General features: G+C 42.9%; 1 protein-coding gene across 1 annotated transcript in view; it reads right to left on the reverse strand.

The window, feature by feature from the left end:
* Positions 1-414: 414 nt before the first annotated feature.
* Positions 415-20,253, reverse strand: part of HAVCR2 (hepatitis A virus cellular receptor 2) — a 71,473-nt gene continuing 51,634 nt past the window's right edge. Inside the window, exons 4-8 of the mRNA XM_004042893.5 lie at positions 19,226-19,309; positions 13,427-13,470; positions 9,904-10,057; positions 3,520-3,556; positions 415-1,876 (exon numbers count right to left, since the gene is read on the reverse strand). Coding sequence (XP_004042941.4) covers positions 1,684-1,876; positions 3,520-3,556; positions 9,904-10,057; positions 13,427-13,470; positions 19,226-19,309 — 512 coding nt within the window. The 3' untranslated portion in view covers positions 415-1,683. The remainder of the gene's footprint in view (positions 1,877-3,519; positions 3,557-9,903; positions 10,058-13,426; positions 13,471-19,225; positions 19,310-20,253) is intronic.

Consider the following 20,253-nt stretch of genomic DNA (forward strand, 5'->3'; position numbering starts at 1 on the left):
TGGTGCTGGGAAAACTGGCTAGCCATATGTAGAAAGCTGAAACTGGATCTCTTCCTTACACCTTATACAAAAATTAATTCAAGATGGATTAAAGACTTAAACGTTAGACCTAAAACCATAAAAACCCTAGAAGAAAACCTAGGCATTACCATTCAGGACATAGGCATGGGCAAGGACTTCATGTCTAAAACACCAAAAGCAATGGCCACAAAAGCCAAAATTGACAAATGGGATCTAATTAAACTAAAGAGCTTCTGCACAGCAAAAGAAACTACCATCAGAGTGAACAGGCAACCTATAAAATGGGAGAAAATTTTCACAACCTACTCATCTGACAAAGGGCTAATATCCAGAATCTACAATGAACTCAGATAGAGTGAGATTCTATCTCAAAAAACAAACAAACAAACAAAAAACAGTAAAAAAAATTGTTTAGTAAGTTCCAATTGTGTGTCAGAATTGTGCTAGGTGCAGGGGGCAACAATAAGCAAGACAGATCAAGTCTATACCATCTTGAAATTTAAGTTTAGGGACCACTCTCTGTCAAAGGATCCGGCGCTGGCAATATAGATTGCTGAAGGCCTTTGCCTTCTTTCCACCAGGCAACAGAATTTGTGTCCCCGTCACTGCTTCTTCTTCTGTGAAAAATATAGCTTCAGTTTGGTCCACGAATACAGAAGTTGGTCAGAGATATTTTCTTTCAAGCACACAACAAGCAAAACTTGGCCAATACACACAAATCAAATGCACTTCCTTTTTCCCTGGGAGCTCCTGCCACATCTCAGCCCTGCAGGGCAGTCTTCATAAGGGAGGCAAAAGAAGGGCTGTGCACTGGCACTGACAGTTGGGCAGGTAGTGCTCAAATAAGCCTAAACCTCAACATTCCAAGGGAATCTTCAAGATCAAGGTAGACCTGGTCCAGTCATCTCTTAATCTTTTAAGGATCACTGGCTGGATGTGGTGGCTCACGCCTGTAATCCCAGTGCTTTGGGAGGCCGAGGCAGGCGAATCATGAGGTCAGGAGTTTGAGACCACCCTGGCCAACATGGTGAAACCCTGTCTCTACTAAAAATATAAAAAATTAGTTGGGCATGGTGGTGCATGCCTGTAATCCCAGCCACTCAGGAGGCTGAGGCAGGAGAATCGCTTGAACCCAGGAGGTGGAGGTTGCAGTGAGCCGAGATTGTGCCATTGCACTCCAGCCTGGGCAACAGAGCAAGACTCCGTCTCAAAAACAAAAAACAAAAAAGGGATCACAGATCTCTTTGAAAATCAGTGGCCCCTTTAGACTTTCTGTGCCAAAAAAGTTATGCTTTCACCTCAGCACCCAGTTTTCCCTAGTTTATCTGAAGTTTCATGGACATATGATGTGCCCGAATTTCCTGGAGCTCCAGAGACCCCACGTCAAGAATTCCTAGTGTATATAAAAGCCCGTTTGAGCTCTAACATCCATGATTAACAGTCTCTGGGTTGGGTAACTCTGTTGGCTTAAATACAGAGGCAATGACATGCCTGTTTAAGTTCAATGCAGGTCCCAGTTCAATTCCCATGTGAGTCATTATCTTCTGAAAATGGGAAAACTCTGCTCCATAGCAGTGGACAGAACCTCCAAAACCAGTCAGCTGACACAGCTCATAGTTTCTGAAAAAGACAACACCAAGCTCAAAAATAAGGTGGCTGGATCTATGGTATTGCAAAGCGACAACCGAAAGGTTGTGAGGGTTGCTGCCCGCTGCTGACATAGCAATAATACTCATTGGGCTCCTCCACTTCATATACGTTCTCTTCAATGGTATAGATGTTTTCTTCTGAGCGAATTCCCTCTGCTACTGCATTTGCCAATCCTGAGGGAGGGAGGTTGGCCAAAGAGATGAGGCTGTGGAAATAAAGTGTTGCGGTTGAGTTAAGCATTTCCCAGGTAACACGGAATAGAGTTAAGAGAATAGGCTTTCCCAAAGAGACAGCAACTAAATATAGTGCATGATCTTTGATCAGATGCTGAACAAGGGGAAAAGCCAAGAAATAGCAATAAAATACTATGGGGAAACAATTGAGAAAATGTCCATTAATTTTAATTTTCTTAGGTATAACAACAGCATTGTGATAGCTAAGAGAATATTTTTATTTCTAGGAGGTGCAGGCTGAAGTTTAGGTGAAGTATGAAGATGTCTGCAATTATGTACACATCTAGATTTTTAAAAAATGGGCCGGGCGCCGTGGCTCACGCCTGTAATCCCAGCACTTTGGGAGGCTGAGCCTGGCAGATCACGAGGTCAGGAGTTCGAGACCAGCCTGGCCAACATAGTGAAACCCCGTCTCTACTAAAGATACAAAAAATTAGCCAGCGTGGTGGCATGCACCTGTAATCCCAGCTACTTGGGAGGCTGATGCAGATAATCGCTTGAACCCGAGAAGCAGAGGTTACAGTGAGCCAAGATTGTGCCACTGCACTCCAGCCTGGGTGACAGAGCCAGACTCCGTCTCAAAAAAAAAAAAATTATTAATGCTTTAGATAGCATTCAATGGACAGAGGTTTTTGTTTTGTTTTGTTTGATGCTGGGTCTTTCTCTGTCACCCAGGTGGGAATGCAGTGGCACAATCATGGCTCACTGCAGCCTTCATCTTCTGTGCTCCAGCAATCCTTCCACCTAATGTTTCCATTTTTTTTGTAGAGAAGAGGTCTCATTATGTTGCCCAGGCTGGTCTCGAACTCCTGGGCTCATGTGATCCTCCCACCTCAGCCTCCCAAAGTGCTGGGCTTATAGGCGTAAGCCACAGCACCTAGCCCAGAGTCATTTTTGTAATCCAAATATATTGTATTCCATTCATGTGCCAAACATCACTAAAAGTCTAAAATCTAGTAAGTTATGTAAGCCATACCTATTTGAAATGGGTGTGTGGGTGTGCATAATCAGGAACGAAGGTCAAGACAGGAGTCTATAACAGACTAGCAGTTCTTAGCCCTGACTGTTCACTAGAATCACCTGGAGAGCTTTTAGAACAATTTATATGCTTAGGCTTCATCCCCAGAGATTCTGATTCAGTTGCTCTGGGGTTGGCCCTGCATTAGTACACTTCAGTGCCCAGGTGATTCTAATAGGAAACTAAAGTTGAAAATGCCTGGGCTGGTTTACAGAAATGCTGAGAACAGATACTGGGTTTCTTGCTCACTTCTGTAATTCCTAAGTTCAGCCCAGACCCTGGATATAATAGGAGCTCAATCCGTTGATGTTTCAGTTCACTGGAAAACCCATTAATATCGAGATGAATAAGCATGTTGTATTATTAGGGTAATAAATTCTATACCTTAACTTTAGAACTAAAGAAACCAGAGGTGTCAGGAAGTACACACAGCAGCATGTTACATTTTCACTTCATAACTAGACCTAGAGAAAGAAGGAAGTATAAACTCAGATCTCAAAGCCCCAGGACAGGACTTCTCAGAGAAAAGATCAGACATGTTAGAGTAGGGACTTCCAAGATTCTCACCTTTTCCCAACCCCATTCCATTATTCTTACCTTAAATTCTGTATCTTCTCTTTGCTATGAGAATACCCTAGTAAGGGGGAAAGAAAAGCCAATAAAAATGCCTTCATAAAATAAGTGAGACAAGAAATCAAATAGGCTCACCGGAAGCACACATTGTTTAGGGAAATCTGGTCTCACCTTAGATTGAGTTAAATGAAACTCTCAACGTGTGCCTTAGATAGTTATATGGACTGTGCTAGAAAATGATAATAAAGATGCATTTTTCTTATTTAACAAATATTATGAGACCTTTACTATGTGTCTGGCAGTTTGCTTGGCACAAGGAACACAGGAACATAAAAGTGAATTGTGAGCCCTAATTTCACGAAGCTCGCGCTCTCCTGCGGGAGACCAAAGAAATAAAAGAAAACAGTACCCCAGACCCAAGACCAGCCTGACCAACATGGAGAAACCCCGTCTCTACTAAAAATACAAAATTAGCTGGATGTGGTGGCCCATGCCTGTAATCCCAGCTACTCGGGAGGCTGAGGCAGGAGAATCACATGAACCCGGGAGACGGAGGTTGCGGTGAGCCAAGATTGCGCCATTGCACTCCAGCCTGGGCAACGAGAGTGAAACTCCGTCTCAAAAAAAAAAAAAAAAAAAACAACAACAACAACAACAAAAAGGAAATAGTAAATAGGAAAACAAAATAATTTCAAATTATGATGTATTATAAAGGAAACCAACATCATAGTGAAACAGGTAATAGAGAGGGTGGTCAGGGAAGGACCCTCAGAGATGAACTTTAAGCTCGTTTCTGAAATGAGTCAGCCAAGTAAAGAGCCAGAAGGAGCATTCCAGGACGAGGGAACCCCTTGTAAAGATCTTGCTGAGTGCATGAAACTGAAAACGTGGCTGGATTAAGGGAGCGGCCCAAGATAAGGTCTGAAAGGTAGGCTGGGGCTAGGTCCAATAAGACCTTTCCAGCCATAATCAGGAGTCTGGATTTTATTCTAAGACCTGTAGGAAACCTTAGATTTCCTTGAAGGGCAGAGATGTGATCCTTATTTGTTTTGGGTTTCTTTTACCCGCTGAAAACAACTACGTTATCTCATCATTTCTGCGTTGTGGGTCAGGAATCCAGGTGTGGCTTACTGGGTACCTCTGCATCAAAGTCTTTCAAGGTGTCTTCTGGGGATGCAGTTTCAAAAATTTGAAACTTAAAATTTTCCTTTCTTTTCATTTCTTTCTTTCTTTTTTTTTTTTTTTTTTTTTGAGACAGGGTCTTGCTCTGTTGGCCAGGCTGGAATGCAGTAGTAAGATCATATCTGATTGCAACTTTGAACTCCTGGGCTCAAGGGATCTACCCATCTCAGCTTCTGAGTAGCTAGAACTATAGGTGCACACTACCACAGCTGGATAATTTTTTTAAATGTTTTTGGGCTGGATGCAGTGGCTCACGCCTGTAATCCTAGCACTTTGGGAGGCAAGGCAGGTGGATTTCTTGAGCTTGGGAGTTTGAGACCAGCCTGGGCAACATGGCGAAACCTCATCTCTACTAAAAATACAAAAATTAGCCAGGTATGCTGGCACATGCCCGTGGTCCTAGCTACTTGGAGGCTGAGGCAGGAGAGTTGCTTGAACTCGGGAGGTAGAGGTTGCAGTGAGCCATGATCACACCACTGCACTCCAGCCTGGGTGAATCTCAATATGTTGCCCAGGCTAGTCTCAAACTCCTGGCCTCAAGTGACTCTCCTGTCTTGGCCTCCCAAAGTGTTAGGATTATAGGCATGAGCCATTGTGCTCAGACATTGATTTGGGTTTTAATATTGGATTCGAAGGAGGAATAAAGAAATGAGAAGATAAATTAAGTAGAGATAATGGTGTCTTGGAGTAAGGAATGGCCAAAAGAGATGCAGAATAATGAAAAGACTTTAGATGTATGTTGGAGGAAGACTGCAGGAATCTTCTGTTGTTGTTTTTCTTTGAGACAGAGTCTCCCTGTGCTGTGTCACCCAGGCTAGAATGCAGCAGCAAGATCATAGTTCATAGCCTCAAACTCCTGGGCTCAAGTGATCCTCCTGCTCCATTCTCCTGAGTAGCTGGGATGATAGGCGTGCACCACCATACCCAGCCCTAAGGAATCTCAACATCTAAGGATGAGGCAGAAGATCTGAAAAGCAATGGATCAAATAGAAGAACGTCATTTCAGAAGCCAAGAGAAGGAGGACTTTCTAGAATGAGTGATCAATTTAAAAGGTTGACTATAATAAAGATAAAGGTATCAGGCTGGGAACGGTGGCTCACGCCTATAATCCCAGCACTTTGGGAGGCCAAGGTGGGCAGATCATCTGAGGTCAAGAGTTTGAGACCAGTCTGGCCAACATGGTGAAACCCCTGCCTCTACTAAAAATACAAAATTAGCCAGGCATGGTGGCGCATGCATGAAATCCCAGCTACTCAGGAGGCTGAGGGGGGAGAATCACTTGAACCCAGGGAGGCAGAGGTTGCAGTGAGCCATGATCGCACCATTGCACTTCAGCCTAAGCAACAAGAGTGAAACTCTGTCTCAAAAAAAAAAAAAAAAAGATAAAGGTATCTGTTAATATTTAATTTAGAAAACTGAAGGTCATTGGTGAGCTTGACCATTTCCGTTGTGCTTTGGAGCAGAAACTAGATGATGGTGGGTCAAGGAGTGTAGATGGGTGAAAAGTAGAGACAACTCCTTTGAAAAATATGGCTGTGAGAATGAGTTGAGAAATGGGACTAGCTGGAGAGGAATGCATGGACTAGAACATATATTCTGCTAATGAAAATAGCATAAACAGAAAAGGAGAGAGATGACTCAGAAGAAAGGGATAAAAAGAAGGATGAAGTCTTGGCCTAGGCAATGGAGATTAAACAGCCCTTTCATATTTCATCAGTTAGGAGAGGGGCAAAGAAGTTTTAAGCAGCAGTGAGGTATGGATGGTCATCTCAGAGAGTACACTAGAAAGATGGAAGATTGTGGGGCATTATTGAGTGTCAGTTTGTTTTTGTGAGGTCGTGACTTAAAAAGCTGTCACCTTGATTTTAATATTTTCTCCAGCAACTTCCAGGGAAAAGATTGGAAATGAAAAAAGGCCTTTCTTATGTGTACTTCTCAGTAGCCATGTTTTTTTGGAGTGGCATATATGTGTGTGTACAAAGCATCAGATTTCCTCTAGATCCCATTACTCTTTATACAAACTAGAATAATTGCTAATATGTATAAATTATGGTCATATTATATATATATATGCACACACACATATATATATAAAGTGGTCTCTAATATATATAATAGTAAAGCTCAAAGTTTTACTTTGAGCCATGGCAGAAGTCAAAAAAGTAGTGAGTGTTATCAATGCTCCTTAACATTCCCTAGTCTGTTTTGAAAATACTCAAGTGAGGCTAAGTGCAATGACTCATGCCTATAATCCCAACATTTTGGGAGGCTGAGGTGGGAGGATTGTTTAAGCCCAGGAGTTTGAGACCAGCTTGAGCAACATAGCAAGATCTCATTTCTATTTTTATTTTATTTTATTTTATTTATTTTTTGAGATGGAGTTTCACTCCTGTTGCCCAGGCTGGAGTGCAATGGCACGATCTCAGCTCACTGCAACCTCCGCCTCCTGGGCTCAAGCGATTCTCCCATCTCAGCCTCCCGAGTAGCTGGAATTATAGGCATGTGCCCCCATGCCCGGCTAATTTTGTATTTTTAGTAGAGATGAGGTTTCTCCATGTTGGTCAGGCTGGTCTCGAACTCCCGACCTCAGGTTATCCACTCACCTTGGCCTCCCAAAGTGCTAGGATTACAGGCGTAAGCCACTCTGCTCAGCCTCTATTTTTAAATATGTATATATTCATCACGCCTGTAATCCCAGCACTTTAGGAGGCTGAAGCAGAAAGATCGCCTGAGCTCAGGAGATTGAGACCAATTTTCTGGGCAACATGGCAAAACCCCGTCTCTACCAAAAAAAAAAAAAAAAAAAAAAAAAAAAAAACTAGCCAGGTGTGGTGGCATATGCCTGTAATCTCAGCTACTTGGGAGGCTGAGGCACAAGAATTGCTTGAACCCAGGAGGCAGAGGTTGAAGTGAGCCAAGATCACACCACTGTAGTCCAGCTCCCAGGTGACAGAGTAAGACTCTGTCCCAATAATAATAAATATATATATATGTGTATACATATATATACATTATATATATATACATATATTCATGTGATCAATTCAAAAATTCCATGGCTATCTCTGAATAAACCCAGGTAAGTGTGGGTGGGGTAGTTTCTTTTTCTGAATAATCCATTTAACAATAATTGCAGAAACCATAAAGATGAGGAGCAGGACACTCCTGGTTTCAAATCCAATATCTATCAATTAACTGTGTAAATGCAGGCAAGTGACCTAACCTTTTAGCATGCTGATTCTCCATTAGAAACATATTAGTACCTATCTCATAGGGTAGTTACGAGAATTTAATGCACGTAAAGCACTTGGCAGCTTCAGTCCACAGTTAGTGGGGTGACCAACTCATGTTTTTCTTGGACTGTTCCAGTTTTAGCCCTCGAAGTCCCATAGATCTTAGGAACACCCTTTAGTCTTGAGCTAATCTGAGGTGATTGCTCACTCTACACACACAGTCCCTGTTTGTGTATTAGTAAGAAAGGCTGCTATGTTATATTACACTGTGGGGCATAAGGACTTGGTTTCTGCCCTAAAAGAAAATAAAATAGACACAATGATAAAAGTGTGTGAGTGGCCAGGCGCAGTGGCTCACGCCTGTAATCCCAAAACTTTGGGAGGTCGAGGTGGACGGATCACAAGGTCAGGAGATCAAGAACATCTTGCCCAACATGGTGAAACCCTGTCTCTACTAAAAATATAAAAATTAGCCGGGCATGGTGGTACATGCCTGTAGTCCCAGCTACTCTGGAAGCTGAGTCAGGAGAAACACTTGAACCCGGGAGGCAGAGGTTACAGTGAGCTGAGATCGCGCCACTGCACTCCAGCCTCCATCTCCAAAAAAACAAAAGTGTGCGAGGTTTTTGGGGTACTGGAAGTATTTAGATCTTGATTGTGATGATGGCTTCCTACTGTAATTCTCCATCAAAATTCATCAACTTCAACACACTTTTTTTTTTTTTTTTTGGAGACTGTCTTATTCTGTTTCCCAGGCTGGAGTGCAATGATGCAATCACCGCTCACTGCAGCCTCCTGAGCTCAAGTGATCCTCCCACCTCAGCCTCCTGAGTAGATGGGACTACAGGTGTGTGCCACCATGCTCAGCTCATTATTATTATTATTACGTTGTAGAGGCAGGATCCTGCTTTGCTGCCCAGACTGATCTTGGTCTCAAACTCCTGGGCTCAACTGATCCTCTCACCCCAGCTTCCGAAAGTGTTGAAAATACAGGCATGAGCCACTGCACCTGGCCATTGTATTTATTTATTTATTTATTTATTTATTTATTTATTTGCTTATTTATTTATATTTTATTACTTTTTTTTTAAGACAGTCTCACTCTGTCACCCAGGCTGGAGTGCAGTGGCACGATCTGAGCTCACTGCAACCTCCACCTACCAGGTTTGAGTGATTCCTCTGCCTCAGCCTCCTGAGTAGCTGGGATTACAGGCATGCGCCACCACACCCGGCTAATTTTGTATTTTTAGTAGAAATGGGGTCTCACCATGTTGGCCAAGCTGGTCTCGAACTCCTGACCTCAAATGATCCACCCCCCTCAGCCTCCCAAAGTGCTGGGATTACAGGCGTGAGCCACTGTGCCGGGCCTGTTTTTTTGTTTTTGTTTGTTTGCTAGTTTAAAAAAAAAAAAAAGGATAAGTAACTTAGAAAAAGCTATGTGCTAAGTACCATGATGGAGGAAAACATTCTCTAACCCCAGTCATGACCCAGTGTTAAAGGGACTTGCAGTCTACTGCCAGAGAGGTATGCCTGAGAAACCAATAACAGAAAAGTACACAGAAGGAAGTGTTTTTTGTTGTTGTGTTTCGTAACAAACCTAGACATAATCATGAATTAAAGAAATTAGTTTACTGGAATCAGCCTGCCTGGATTTGATTTCCGGTTCTGCCAGGTACTGATGTTGAAACCTCAGGAAGGCGGCTTACTCTAAGCTTGACTTCCCTTCACTGTAAAATGGGGATGGTACTATTCCTTATCTCATAAGACAGTAATGATGATAAAATGTATGTAAAACATTTAACACAGTGGCTGCCTGACACACAATAAATATTAAATAAAAATTAGCCATTATTGTTAGGATTTGGATGGACAAAAGGGTATTTAGTCGAATCATCTTTGGGTATAAACATGAATTTGCATTTCTATCTAGGTTTTTACTGGTTCTCACTGAAGAATTTGTTATCAGAGGGAGAGAGAAACAAAAACACTTACATTTGAAAATTAAAGCGCCGAAGATAAGAGCCAGAGCCAGCCCAGCACAGATCCCTGCTCCGATGTAGATGCCTATTCTGATGGTTGCTCCAGAGTCCCGTAACTCATTGGCCAATCCAGAGTCCCATAACTCATTGGCCAATGTAGATATTTGCTATGGAAACACAAACAGGATTTAAGCAGAAAACAGCTAGAAATCGCTTGTGTAATCAGTTTCAAGATTTGTGAACTGGACCATCCCTTTTACAACATCAAAGGATGGCAGAGTCCTTCAAATCACCTTTGATCTGTCACCTTGTAGCCAACACTCAAGCCAACCCAAGAAAGGGTCTCCCTTAACCTTTGGAGTTAGCAAGGAAACAAAATGTGCCCTTCTGTGTTGTGGGTAGAGAAGGAGCTCTTAAAAAAAAAAAAAAAAAGAGAAGGAGCTCTTAAGACCCTTTCCCTGCCCCTGCAAAAATTGGCTTTAGAGTGGAGTCTTGTTGGTTCAAGATCCCCTAAGATTCCCCAGAGAGTTTTAGAGTAGTTTACATTTAGTGTCTTGCTATGAAACGTCTATTTTTCACAAAAAGACAGTGATTCAATAGCCAAGACTTTACAGCCAGACGGTCGTGGATTCAAATCCCAGCTCTGAGGCCGGGCGCGGTGGCTAATGCCTGTAATCCCAGCACTTTGGGAGGCCTAGGCAGGCGGATCACCTGACATCAGGAGTTTGAGACCAGCCTGGACAACATGGTGAAACCCTGTCTCTACTAAAAATACAAAACTTAGCCAGGCGTGGTAACACATGCCTGTAATCCTAGCTAGTGGGGAGGCTGAGGCAGGAGAATCACTTAAACCCAGGAGGCAAAGACTGGAGTACTCGAGTTGAGATCATGCCACTGCATGCCAACCTGGGCAACAGAGTGAGACTCCATCTCAAAAAAAAAAAAAAAAAAAAAAAATTCCCAGCTCTGCCACTAAGGGCTGAGTAATCCTGTAGAGTTATCAGGAAAACTAAGTGAGAGAAAATATAAAATGCTTAGTACAGGGCCTGGTACATAATAAATGTTCAATCAATCGTAGCCATTATTGCTACTGCTCTAGTTAACTTGATTTTCTGATAACTGAGAGCCACACAAAATAAATCCTGTTTCTAAAATTTCAGTCTATGGGTTCTCTCTTTTTCTCTCTTTAAAAACAATGATTAGGCCAGGTGCGGTGGCTCACGCCTGTAATCCCAGCACTTTGGGAGGCCAAGGCAGGCAGATCACGAAGTCAGGAGTTCAAGACCAGCCTGGCCAACATGGTGAAACCCCATCTCTACTAAAAATACAAAAATTAGCCAGGTGTGGTGGCGGGCACCTATAGTCCCAGCTACTTGGGAGGCTGAGGCAGGACAATCGCTTGAACCCGGGAGGCAGAGGTTGCAGTGAGCCAAGGTCGTGCCATTGTACTCCAGCCTGGGCGACAAGAGCAAAACTCCATCTCAAAAATAAATAATAAATTAATAAATAAATAATAATTATAGGCCAGGCTCACACCTATAATCCCAGCACTTTGGGAAGCTGAGATGGGAGGATCACTTGACACCAGGAGTTAGGGACCAGCCTGGGCAACATATTGAGACCCCATTTATACAAAACACACACACACAAATAATTATAAGCATTTTTAAAACAATGAATTTAAGGAAGTTAAATCTTCCATTTATTCAATATACATTTACAAATTGATTCAATACACATTATTCCTGCAATAACAGGAGTCCTATATGCAAGATATTGTGCATTAAGCATTGTGGGCACATACAGGTCCTTAAAAAGCACTGTTTGATTGCAAAGAGAGAAGGAGCAAATACAAGATGCTGAGCATCAGTTGTGAATACACAAGCAAGAAACTGAGTCAAATAAATGTGGGCTCCTGGATATGTCCTCAAGTAATTTTTTTTTTTTTTTTTTTGAGACAAGGCCTTGCCCTGTCACCTAGGATGGAGTGCAGGGGCCTGACCACAGCTCAATGCAGCCTCAACCTCCTGGGCTCAAGTGATCCTCCTGCCTCAGCCTCCCAAGTAGCTGGAACTACAGGTTTGCAGCACCATGCCTGGCCAAATTTTAAAAAATATTTTTTGTAGAGACAGGGTGTCACTATGTGGCCCAGGCTAGTCTCAAACTCCTGGTCTCAAGCATTCCTTCCACCTTGGCCTCCTAAAGTGCTGGGATTACAGGCATGAGACACTGTGCCTGGCCTCCTCAAAGAATTTTTAAGTCATTGCTGCAAGCTTGCCTTCTAGTGGTTTTTCTTTTATGAGGGAGTTTCGCTCTTGTTGCCCAGGCTGGTGTGCAGTGGCGCGACCTCAGCTCACTGCAACCTCCACCTCCTGGATTCAAGCGATTCTCCTGTCTCAGCCTCCTGAGTAGCTGAAACTACACAGGCACACACCACCATACCTGGCTAATTTTTTGTATTTTTAGTAGAGATGGGGTTTCACCACGTTGACCAGGCTGGTCTCAAACCCCTGACAGGTGATCCACCCTACTTAGCCTCCCAAAGTGCTGGGATTACAGACGTGAGCCACTGCGCCCAGTCAGTTTTTCTTTTATTCTGAGAAGGTAGCAGGGACAGTAAAATTGAGGTTAATTAAGGTATGGCTTTATTTATAGTTAAATACATAAAATTGGCTGGGCACCATGGCTCATGCCTGTAATCCCAGCACTTTGGGAGGCCAAGTCGAGCGGATCACCTGAGGTCAGGAGTTCAAGACCAGCCTGACCAACATGGAGAAACCCTGTCTCTACTAAAAATACAACATTAGGCCGGGTGCCATGGCTCATGCCTGCAATCTCAGCACTTTGGAGGCCGAGGCGGGTGGATCACCTGAGGTCAGGAGTTCAAGATCAGCCTGGCCAATGTGGTGAAACTCCGTCTCTACTAAAAATAAAAAAATTAGCCAGGTGTGGTGGCTCATGCCTGTAATCCCAGCTACTCGGAAGGCTGAGGCAGGAGAATCGCTTGAATCCGGGAGGCGGAGGTTGAGGTGAGCCAGGATCACACCATTGCACTCCAGCCTGGACAAGAGTGAAATTCTGTCTAAAAAAAAAAAAAAAAAAACCTCTTCACTTTGAATATTCCTGACTGGTGTCTTGTCATATTTAAAGAGATAAATTTAAATACTTTTTCCCATTAGGGTTGCAATGGAAGCAAGAAGAATGGTATTCTAGGGAGATGAAGAATCTTTGAACCTTCCACGGGGTAGACAGTTGTGAAATTGAAGAATAAGAGGGACAAAATGCTAATGTGTCTTCTTTGTGGTTTTCAAGCTCTTACTATATGCCAGGCACTTTACACACATCACCTCAGTCCTTCATTACAGCAGGCCTATGAGGTTAGAACTGTCGTCATCAACATGTTACAGCCCAGGAATCTGAAGCTAAGGGAACTTAAGGCTTTTTACCCCAAGGACAAGGTGGGCATGAAGGAAGTCTAAAGCCATAATTTCCCCTCCAAGTTGAGCACAACATAGCTCACAAAAAAAGTTACTTACTGTTAGATTTATATCAGGGAGGCTCCCCAGTGTCTGTGTCTCTGCTATAAAAAGAGAGAGAGAGAGAGAGGAAAAATAGCCAATAGTATAGTTAAGAACGTTTTCTTTTATCTAAGTTTTTAAAAAATCTTAATGATGCCTATAATCCTATTTGAAATGAATTCTACTCCGTACTTGTCACAATAATTAATGGAGAGACAGACAAAATTTACTGAACACCCAGGAATCAACTTTAGGATGGCCACATTTTTTCATCTAGATAATGAATCGTACTGTTTTATGAAATAGAGACTTCTGCCAGGAAGTCCCACATTAAATATGTGCTTTGTTTTCTTCACAGGACCCTAATGAGTTCTACAAAAATCTAGCAATATTGATAAGACTCAGGCATTATGTATTTATTTATTTATTTAGAGACAGAATTTCACTCTGTCACCCAGGCTGGAGTGCAGTGGCATGATCTCAGCTCACCGCAACCTCGGCCTCCCTGGTTCAAGCAATTCTCATCCCTCATCCTCCCAAGTAGCTGGGACTACATGCCTGCACCACCACGCCCAGCTAATTTTTGTATTTTTAGTAGAGACGAGGCCATGTTGACCAGGCTGGTTGTGAACTCCTGACCTCAGGTGATCTGCCCACCTCAGCCTCCCAAAGTGCTGGGATTACAGGTGTGAACGACCAGGCTTGGCCTCAGGCATTATATTCTAATTAGATTTTAAAAGACAACAAAAATTCATTTCCTTCTTTTTTTTTTTTGAGACAGTCTCACGCTGTTGCCCAGGCTGGAGTGCAGTGGCACAATCTCAACTCACTGCAACCTCCATTTTCTTTTCCTTTTTTTTCTTTTTGTGAGACAGAATCTCACTCTATCACCCAGGCTGGAGTGCAGTAGCATGATCTCTGCTCACTGCAACCTCTGTCTCCTGAGTTCAAGTGATTCTCCTGCCTCAGCCTCCCTGGTAGCTGGGACTACAGGGGCGCACCACCACACACAGCTAACTTTTGTATTTTTAGTAGAGACGGGGTTTCGCCATGTTGGCCAGGCTGGTCTCGAACTCCCGACCTCAAGTGATCCACCCGCCTCAGCCTCCCAAAGTGCTGGGATTACAGGCGTGAGCCACCGTGCCGTGCCCAGCCTCCATTTTCTTAAATAAGTTTTGCATTTACTCATGAGAAGGGAGACACGGTTGCCTACAAGTGAAAATAATCACTGTGGCCACAGTGTAATAGGAGCCAGGCCTTGTGCTAAATAAACTCTTTCAGTGAAGAAGGTCATTTTAAAGATACTTAGAAGCACTTACTTTAGAACTACGCTTCTAAAGTAGAGACTGTTAGTCCCATTGCACAGATGAAGAAACTGAAAATTAGGGAAGTGAAGTGACTAACCCAAGGTCACATGACTTAGGAAATGACAAAATGGCCTTCCAATTTAGGTCTGCATAGCCTTAAATGCACATTCTTAATTATACTGCCTTCACCAGCCCTTACCTCAGTGCTGTCATTATGAAGAGGGTCACGTTGCCCAGCCACCCGCTCACCATCTTTCCTTCCTGTTCATTTGTTTATTTCTTCCTCTGCTGATGCATTCCATGAATATGCACTATGCCCTTACTCTAGGCACAGGGGACAGAGCAGGAAACAAGAGGGGCACAGGCCCTGACCTCATGAACACTGAATTCTAAAAATAAGTACATTGCCAGCTTTTGGAAAACTAAGCATGCTTACTCATTTTTATGGCTGAGTCAGAGATGTTGAAACTTCTTAAATGTCACTGTCACCTTCTGGAAGCCTTAATGTGTATAAAGGGTTTGACTAAATGCTGGTTTAGCAAACTATAGTTTAAATATTATAAAGGCATAGCCTCAGCCTAAAATTATTGAAGAAAAAAAGATTATGTTCCAATTACTTTTGCCCTAATTACGAGAAAAAAATTTAAAGTATAAAAACCACAGGCCTGGTGCAGTGGCTCACACCTGTAATCCCAGCACTTTGGGAGGCCGAGGGCAGGCAGATCACGAGGTCAGGAGATCGAGACCATCCTGGCCAATATGGTGAAACCCTGTCTCTACTAAAATACAAAAAATTAGCCAGGCGTGGTGGTGTACGCCTGTAGTCCCAGCTACTCAGGAGGCTGAGGCAGTGGAATCGCTTGAACCCAGGAGGTGGAGGTTGCAGTGAACCAAGATCACACCATTGCACTCCAGCCTGGTGACAGAGCAAGACTCCGTATCAAAAAAATAAAAAAAAAGACCTTCATCAGTACAACTGCTAAGTAAACATGAATCTTAAGTGCACATAAGATTTTCAAATGTAAATCCAGTTTCAGACTCCTTATAATTATTTTTCTTGATAAAAATGGTAAAACTAACTTTTTAAAAACTTCATTTTGCTATGAAAATGATCAGTAAAATCAAGCACTGTTGTGTCATTACAGCTTTTTTTCACACAGATTTGGCCACCAACCAAGATGGATGGGACAGTTGAAGGGAGTGGCAATGTTCTTTCTGGAGAAACCAAGATTTGCCTGGTGGGGCAGGTAGCAGCGGAGGTGAGATGTGATGGCCTTAACAGTGTATAAATTTAGTAGTTACCATATATTTGGCACTTATTAGGCGCCAGACATGGTGCTTAGCACCGTATACATACAATCTCATTTAACCCTCAACCACAATAAGTAGGTACTACTATTTTCCCCATTTTTCAGATGAAGATACTGAGTCTGAGAGAGCCACTTTGCCCAAGATCACACAGCTATTAATTGGGAAAGCTAGGATTTAAAGCAGATCTACTCTAGAGCTGAGGACTCACCTGTGACCCAGTCCTTACTCCTTCAGGTAGAAGACAAGTTGCATTTGTTCTGTGTTCAAATTCCAGGCCCTTGGATCTCTTACTTTTAAAGGCTCTACTCCATTTTTTTTTTTTTTTTTTCTGAGAAAGGGTCTCGCTCTGTTGCCCAGGTTTGGAGTACAGTGGCACCAACTCGGCTCAGTGAATCCTCAACCTCCTGAGTTCAAGCAATCTTCCTGCCTCAGCCCCGCCAAGTAGCTGGGACTACAGGCACATGCCACCATGCCCGGCTATTTTTTTTTTTTTTTTTTTTTGAGATGGAATCTCACTGTTTTCCAGGCTTCAGAACAGTGGTGAGATCTCGGCTCACTCCTCCCAGGCTCAGACAATTCTCCTGCCTCAGCCTCCTGAGTAGCTGGAATTATAGGCATGCACCACCATGACCAGCTAATTTTTGTATTTTTAGTAGAGACAGGGGTTTCACCATCTTGGCCAGGCTGGCTTAAACTCCTGACCTCAGGTGATCCGTCTGCCTTGGCCTCCCAAAGTGCTGGGATTACAGGTGTGAGCCACTGCACTCAGCCTAATTTTTTGTATTCTTAGTAGAGATGGGGTTTTGCCATGTTGCCCAGGCTGGTCTTGAACTCCTGAGCTCCAGTGATCTGCCTGCCTTGGCCTCCCATAGTGCTGGGATTACACGTGTGAGCCACTGTGCCCAGCCCCATTTTTATATTAAATGCTCCCACATCCCACATTTAGAGTTGGTTTGCCAGCAGCCAATTTACATAATGTTACATATTATAGACAAACCATTAAATATTCATTCATTTCAATTTTTTATTTTATTTTCCTATTTAGGAGCTACTGACCTATTTTTGGTTGTTTCAATATTTTTTCTCAGTCAGACCCTTGAGAAGCTCAGAGGTTCGAGGTATTATTCCTATATTCCCATTTTTGTTGCCCTAGAGGGAAGGAACTAACAAGCAAAAACTAAAGGGAAGGCTGGGCGTGGTGGCTTACACCTGTAATCCCAGCGCTTTGGGAGGCCGAGGCAGAGGGATCACCTGAGGTTAGGAGTTCGAGACCAGCATGGCCACCATGGTGAAACCCCGTCTCTAATAAAAATACAAAAATTAGTGGGTCGTGGTGGCGCGCGTCTGTAATCCCAGCTACTTGGGAGGCTGAGGCAGGAGAATGGCATGAACCTGGGAGGCAGAGTTTGCAGTGAGCCAAGATCGTGTCATTGCACTCCAGCCTGGGTGAGAGAGTGAGACTCCGTCTCAAAAAAAAAAAAAAAAAAGGAAAGAAAAACTAAAGGAAAGAAGACTTCTGTCTGTGGTAGAGACAAGTATAAGGAAATGCACCACCTCGACAGGGAGTGAACTCCGTCTACAGCAAATGCCCATTCAGTGGTGATGTAGTAAAAAGTACTGGCCGGGCGCGGTGGCTCACGCGTGTAATCCCAGCACTTTGGGAGGCCGAGGCGGGTGGATCACAAGGTCAGGAGATGGAGACCATCCTGGCTAACACGGTGAAACCCTGTCTCTACTAAAAATACAAAAAAGAAAAAAATTAGCTGGGCTTGATGGTGGGTGCCTGTAGTCCCAGCTACTCGGGAGGCTGAGGCAGGAGAATGGCGTGAACCCAGGAGGCGGAACTTGCAGTGAGCCGAGATTGCGCCACTGCACTCTAGTCTGGGTGACAGAGCAAGACTCCGTCTCAATCAAAAAAAAAAAAAAGTACTGAAGCACAGGATGGGAAAGTGAGACTAAATGACCCTTGAAGTCCCTTCTAGCACTATGGTTGTAAGATTCTTTAAAATATAACAATGGCATACAATAAGTATCTGGTATAACTTTATTATTTTCTGTCCCCACATTTAGTTTCCTCTCTAATTGCATAAAAGATGTTGGCTACCAATCACTAAAAACTAAGCAAAGACTGAAACTTTGGAGAGCTAAAACCAGTAACTATAGTAATAATAAACAGTTGAGTGCTTTTTATGGGCCAGGTACTATGCTGAGCATTTTACATACATTATCATGTTTATACATTACAACCACCTCATGACATGGGCACTGGAATTATCCTCATTGTAGAGATGAGCAAACTGAGCTTCAGAGAATTTGAGCAACTTGACTGAGGTCACAGAGCTATCAAGAACAGCTGAAATTAGAACCCATTCCACCTGTCACTGAAGTACTTTAACCACAATCTCACTGTGCCTCCTGATCTTATAATATTAACGATAACAGCTAACATGTACAAATTGTGGTCAGACATTGGGATAAACGTTTTAGACATTTTCTTATTTAAAGCCCATAAGGTGTGATTTATAAGATTTATGACATTATGAGGTGGGACTCACCTATTAACCTCATTTTACAGAAGAAAAAAAAAATGGAGCTCCAGAGAGTTTAGAAGAGACCAGGACACTGACAAGAAATACCTTAAAATTAACCTTCATGATCAATGTGACTTGACTTCTGCTTTATGCCCAGTGTTCTCTTCTGGAGCACCCTGAGTATGTCCTTGCTGAATTACATGAAGAATTTAACTATTCTTTCTGTGGCTGGAATCCAGGGAAGCTGATGGGCTTTATTCTAGCTAGAAGGCATCCTAGAAATCACCTAATCCAATGTGTCAGTTCCTAAACACATACTGGCACCAGTTCATGACCAAACATCACCAGTCCAGGGTCAGCCAGAAAATGTGGACGAAGTAATGAGCATTTCATTCAATTTAGTTAATATTTAAGTAAAATTAAAGACTATAAAGTTTATTAACTTTTCTTCAAGTTAAAATTTAAGTAAAATAATCCTAAGCCAGACCATCTTTTTCCTAGCACAGGTGTGTCTCCACCACTTCCCTCTTTTCAAACACTATTTCAGGTGCACGGAGATATCCATGCCTCCACTCTCACACTGTTTTCTCATCTTTTTTTCCCACATTCAAAATCCTCTGAATTCAGAGCCAGCTAAAGATTCCCTCCTCTGCCCCATGCATAGTTACCTGGGCCATGTCCCCTGGTGGTAAGCATCCTTGGAAAGGCTGCAGTGAAGTCTCTCTGCAGAGTCGGTGCAGGGGTGACCTTGGCTAATGTCAGAAACAACATAAGGATGAAAATTATCTGAGAGCAGAAAGCTTATTTCAGGGAATCAAAGGGGCAGCAAGAAAAAAATGCGAAAGACAATTAAGAAAGAGAAATACACCCTCAGCTTCCAAACCTGCCTGGATACCTACGTTGAGAGTGTATCACACACTTCAAATGTTTGACAAAGGTAAGATGCAGTCATCATTGTTACATTCTGATTATTAATAGCGGAACTAACAGCCACACAAATGGCCATAATTACAGGTTGAAGACTCCTTATCTGAAATGCTTGAGATCAGAAATGCTTTAGATTTTGAATTTTTTTTTTTTGAAACGGAGTTTTGCTCTTGTTGCCCAGGCTGGAGTGCAATGACATAATCTCGGCTCACTGCAACCTCCGCCTCCTGGGTTCAAGCAATTCTCCTGCCTCAGACTCCTGAGTAGCTGGGACTACAGGCATGTGCAACCACACCCGGCTAATTTTGTATTTTTAGTAGAGACAGGGTTTCTCCATGTTGGTCAGACTGGTCTCGAACTCCCGACCTCAGGTGATCCACCCACCTCAGCCTCCCAAAGTGCTGGGATTATAGGCATGAGCCACCACGCCCAGCCATGTTTTTATTTTTTTATTTTTTAGTATCTGCCTATACTTATGTTCCAATGAGCTTTTCCTTTGAATGTCATGTCAGTGTCCAAAAAGTTTTGGATTTTAGAGCATTTCAGATTTTGGTGCATTTTAGGTTTTAGATTTTCAGATTTGGGATGCCCAACCTATAAAGGCTTTTAATAAAATATTATCACATAAAATCCTTCTAATGGCCCACATGATCGGTATTATTGTCATATTTTATAGAAGAGGAGCTCACAGCGTTTCAATAACTTGCTCAGAATTATATAGCTAGTAAGAGGCAGAGTTAGATGTAAACTCAGCTCTATCTGGGCACAA

The sequence above is a fragment of the Gorilla gorilla genome, chromosome 4 (genome assembly GCF_029281585.2).
Source record: "Gorilla gorilla gorilla isolate KB3781 chromosome 4, NHGRI_mGorGor1-v2.1_pri, whole genome shotgun sequence".
NCBI lineage: Eukaryota > Metazoa > Chordata > Mammalia > Primates > Hominidae > Gorilla > Gorilla gorilla.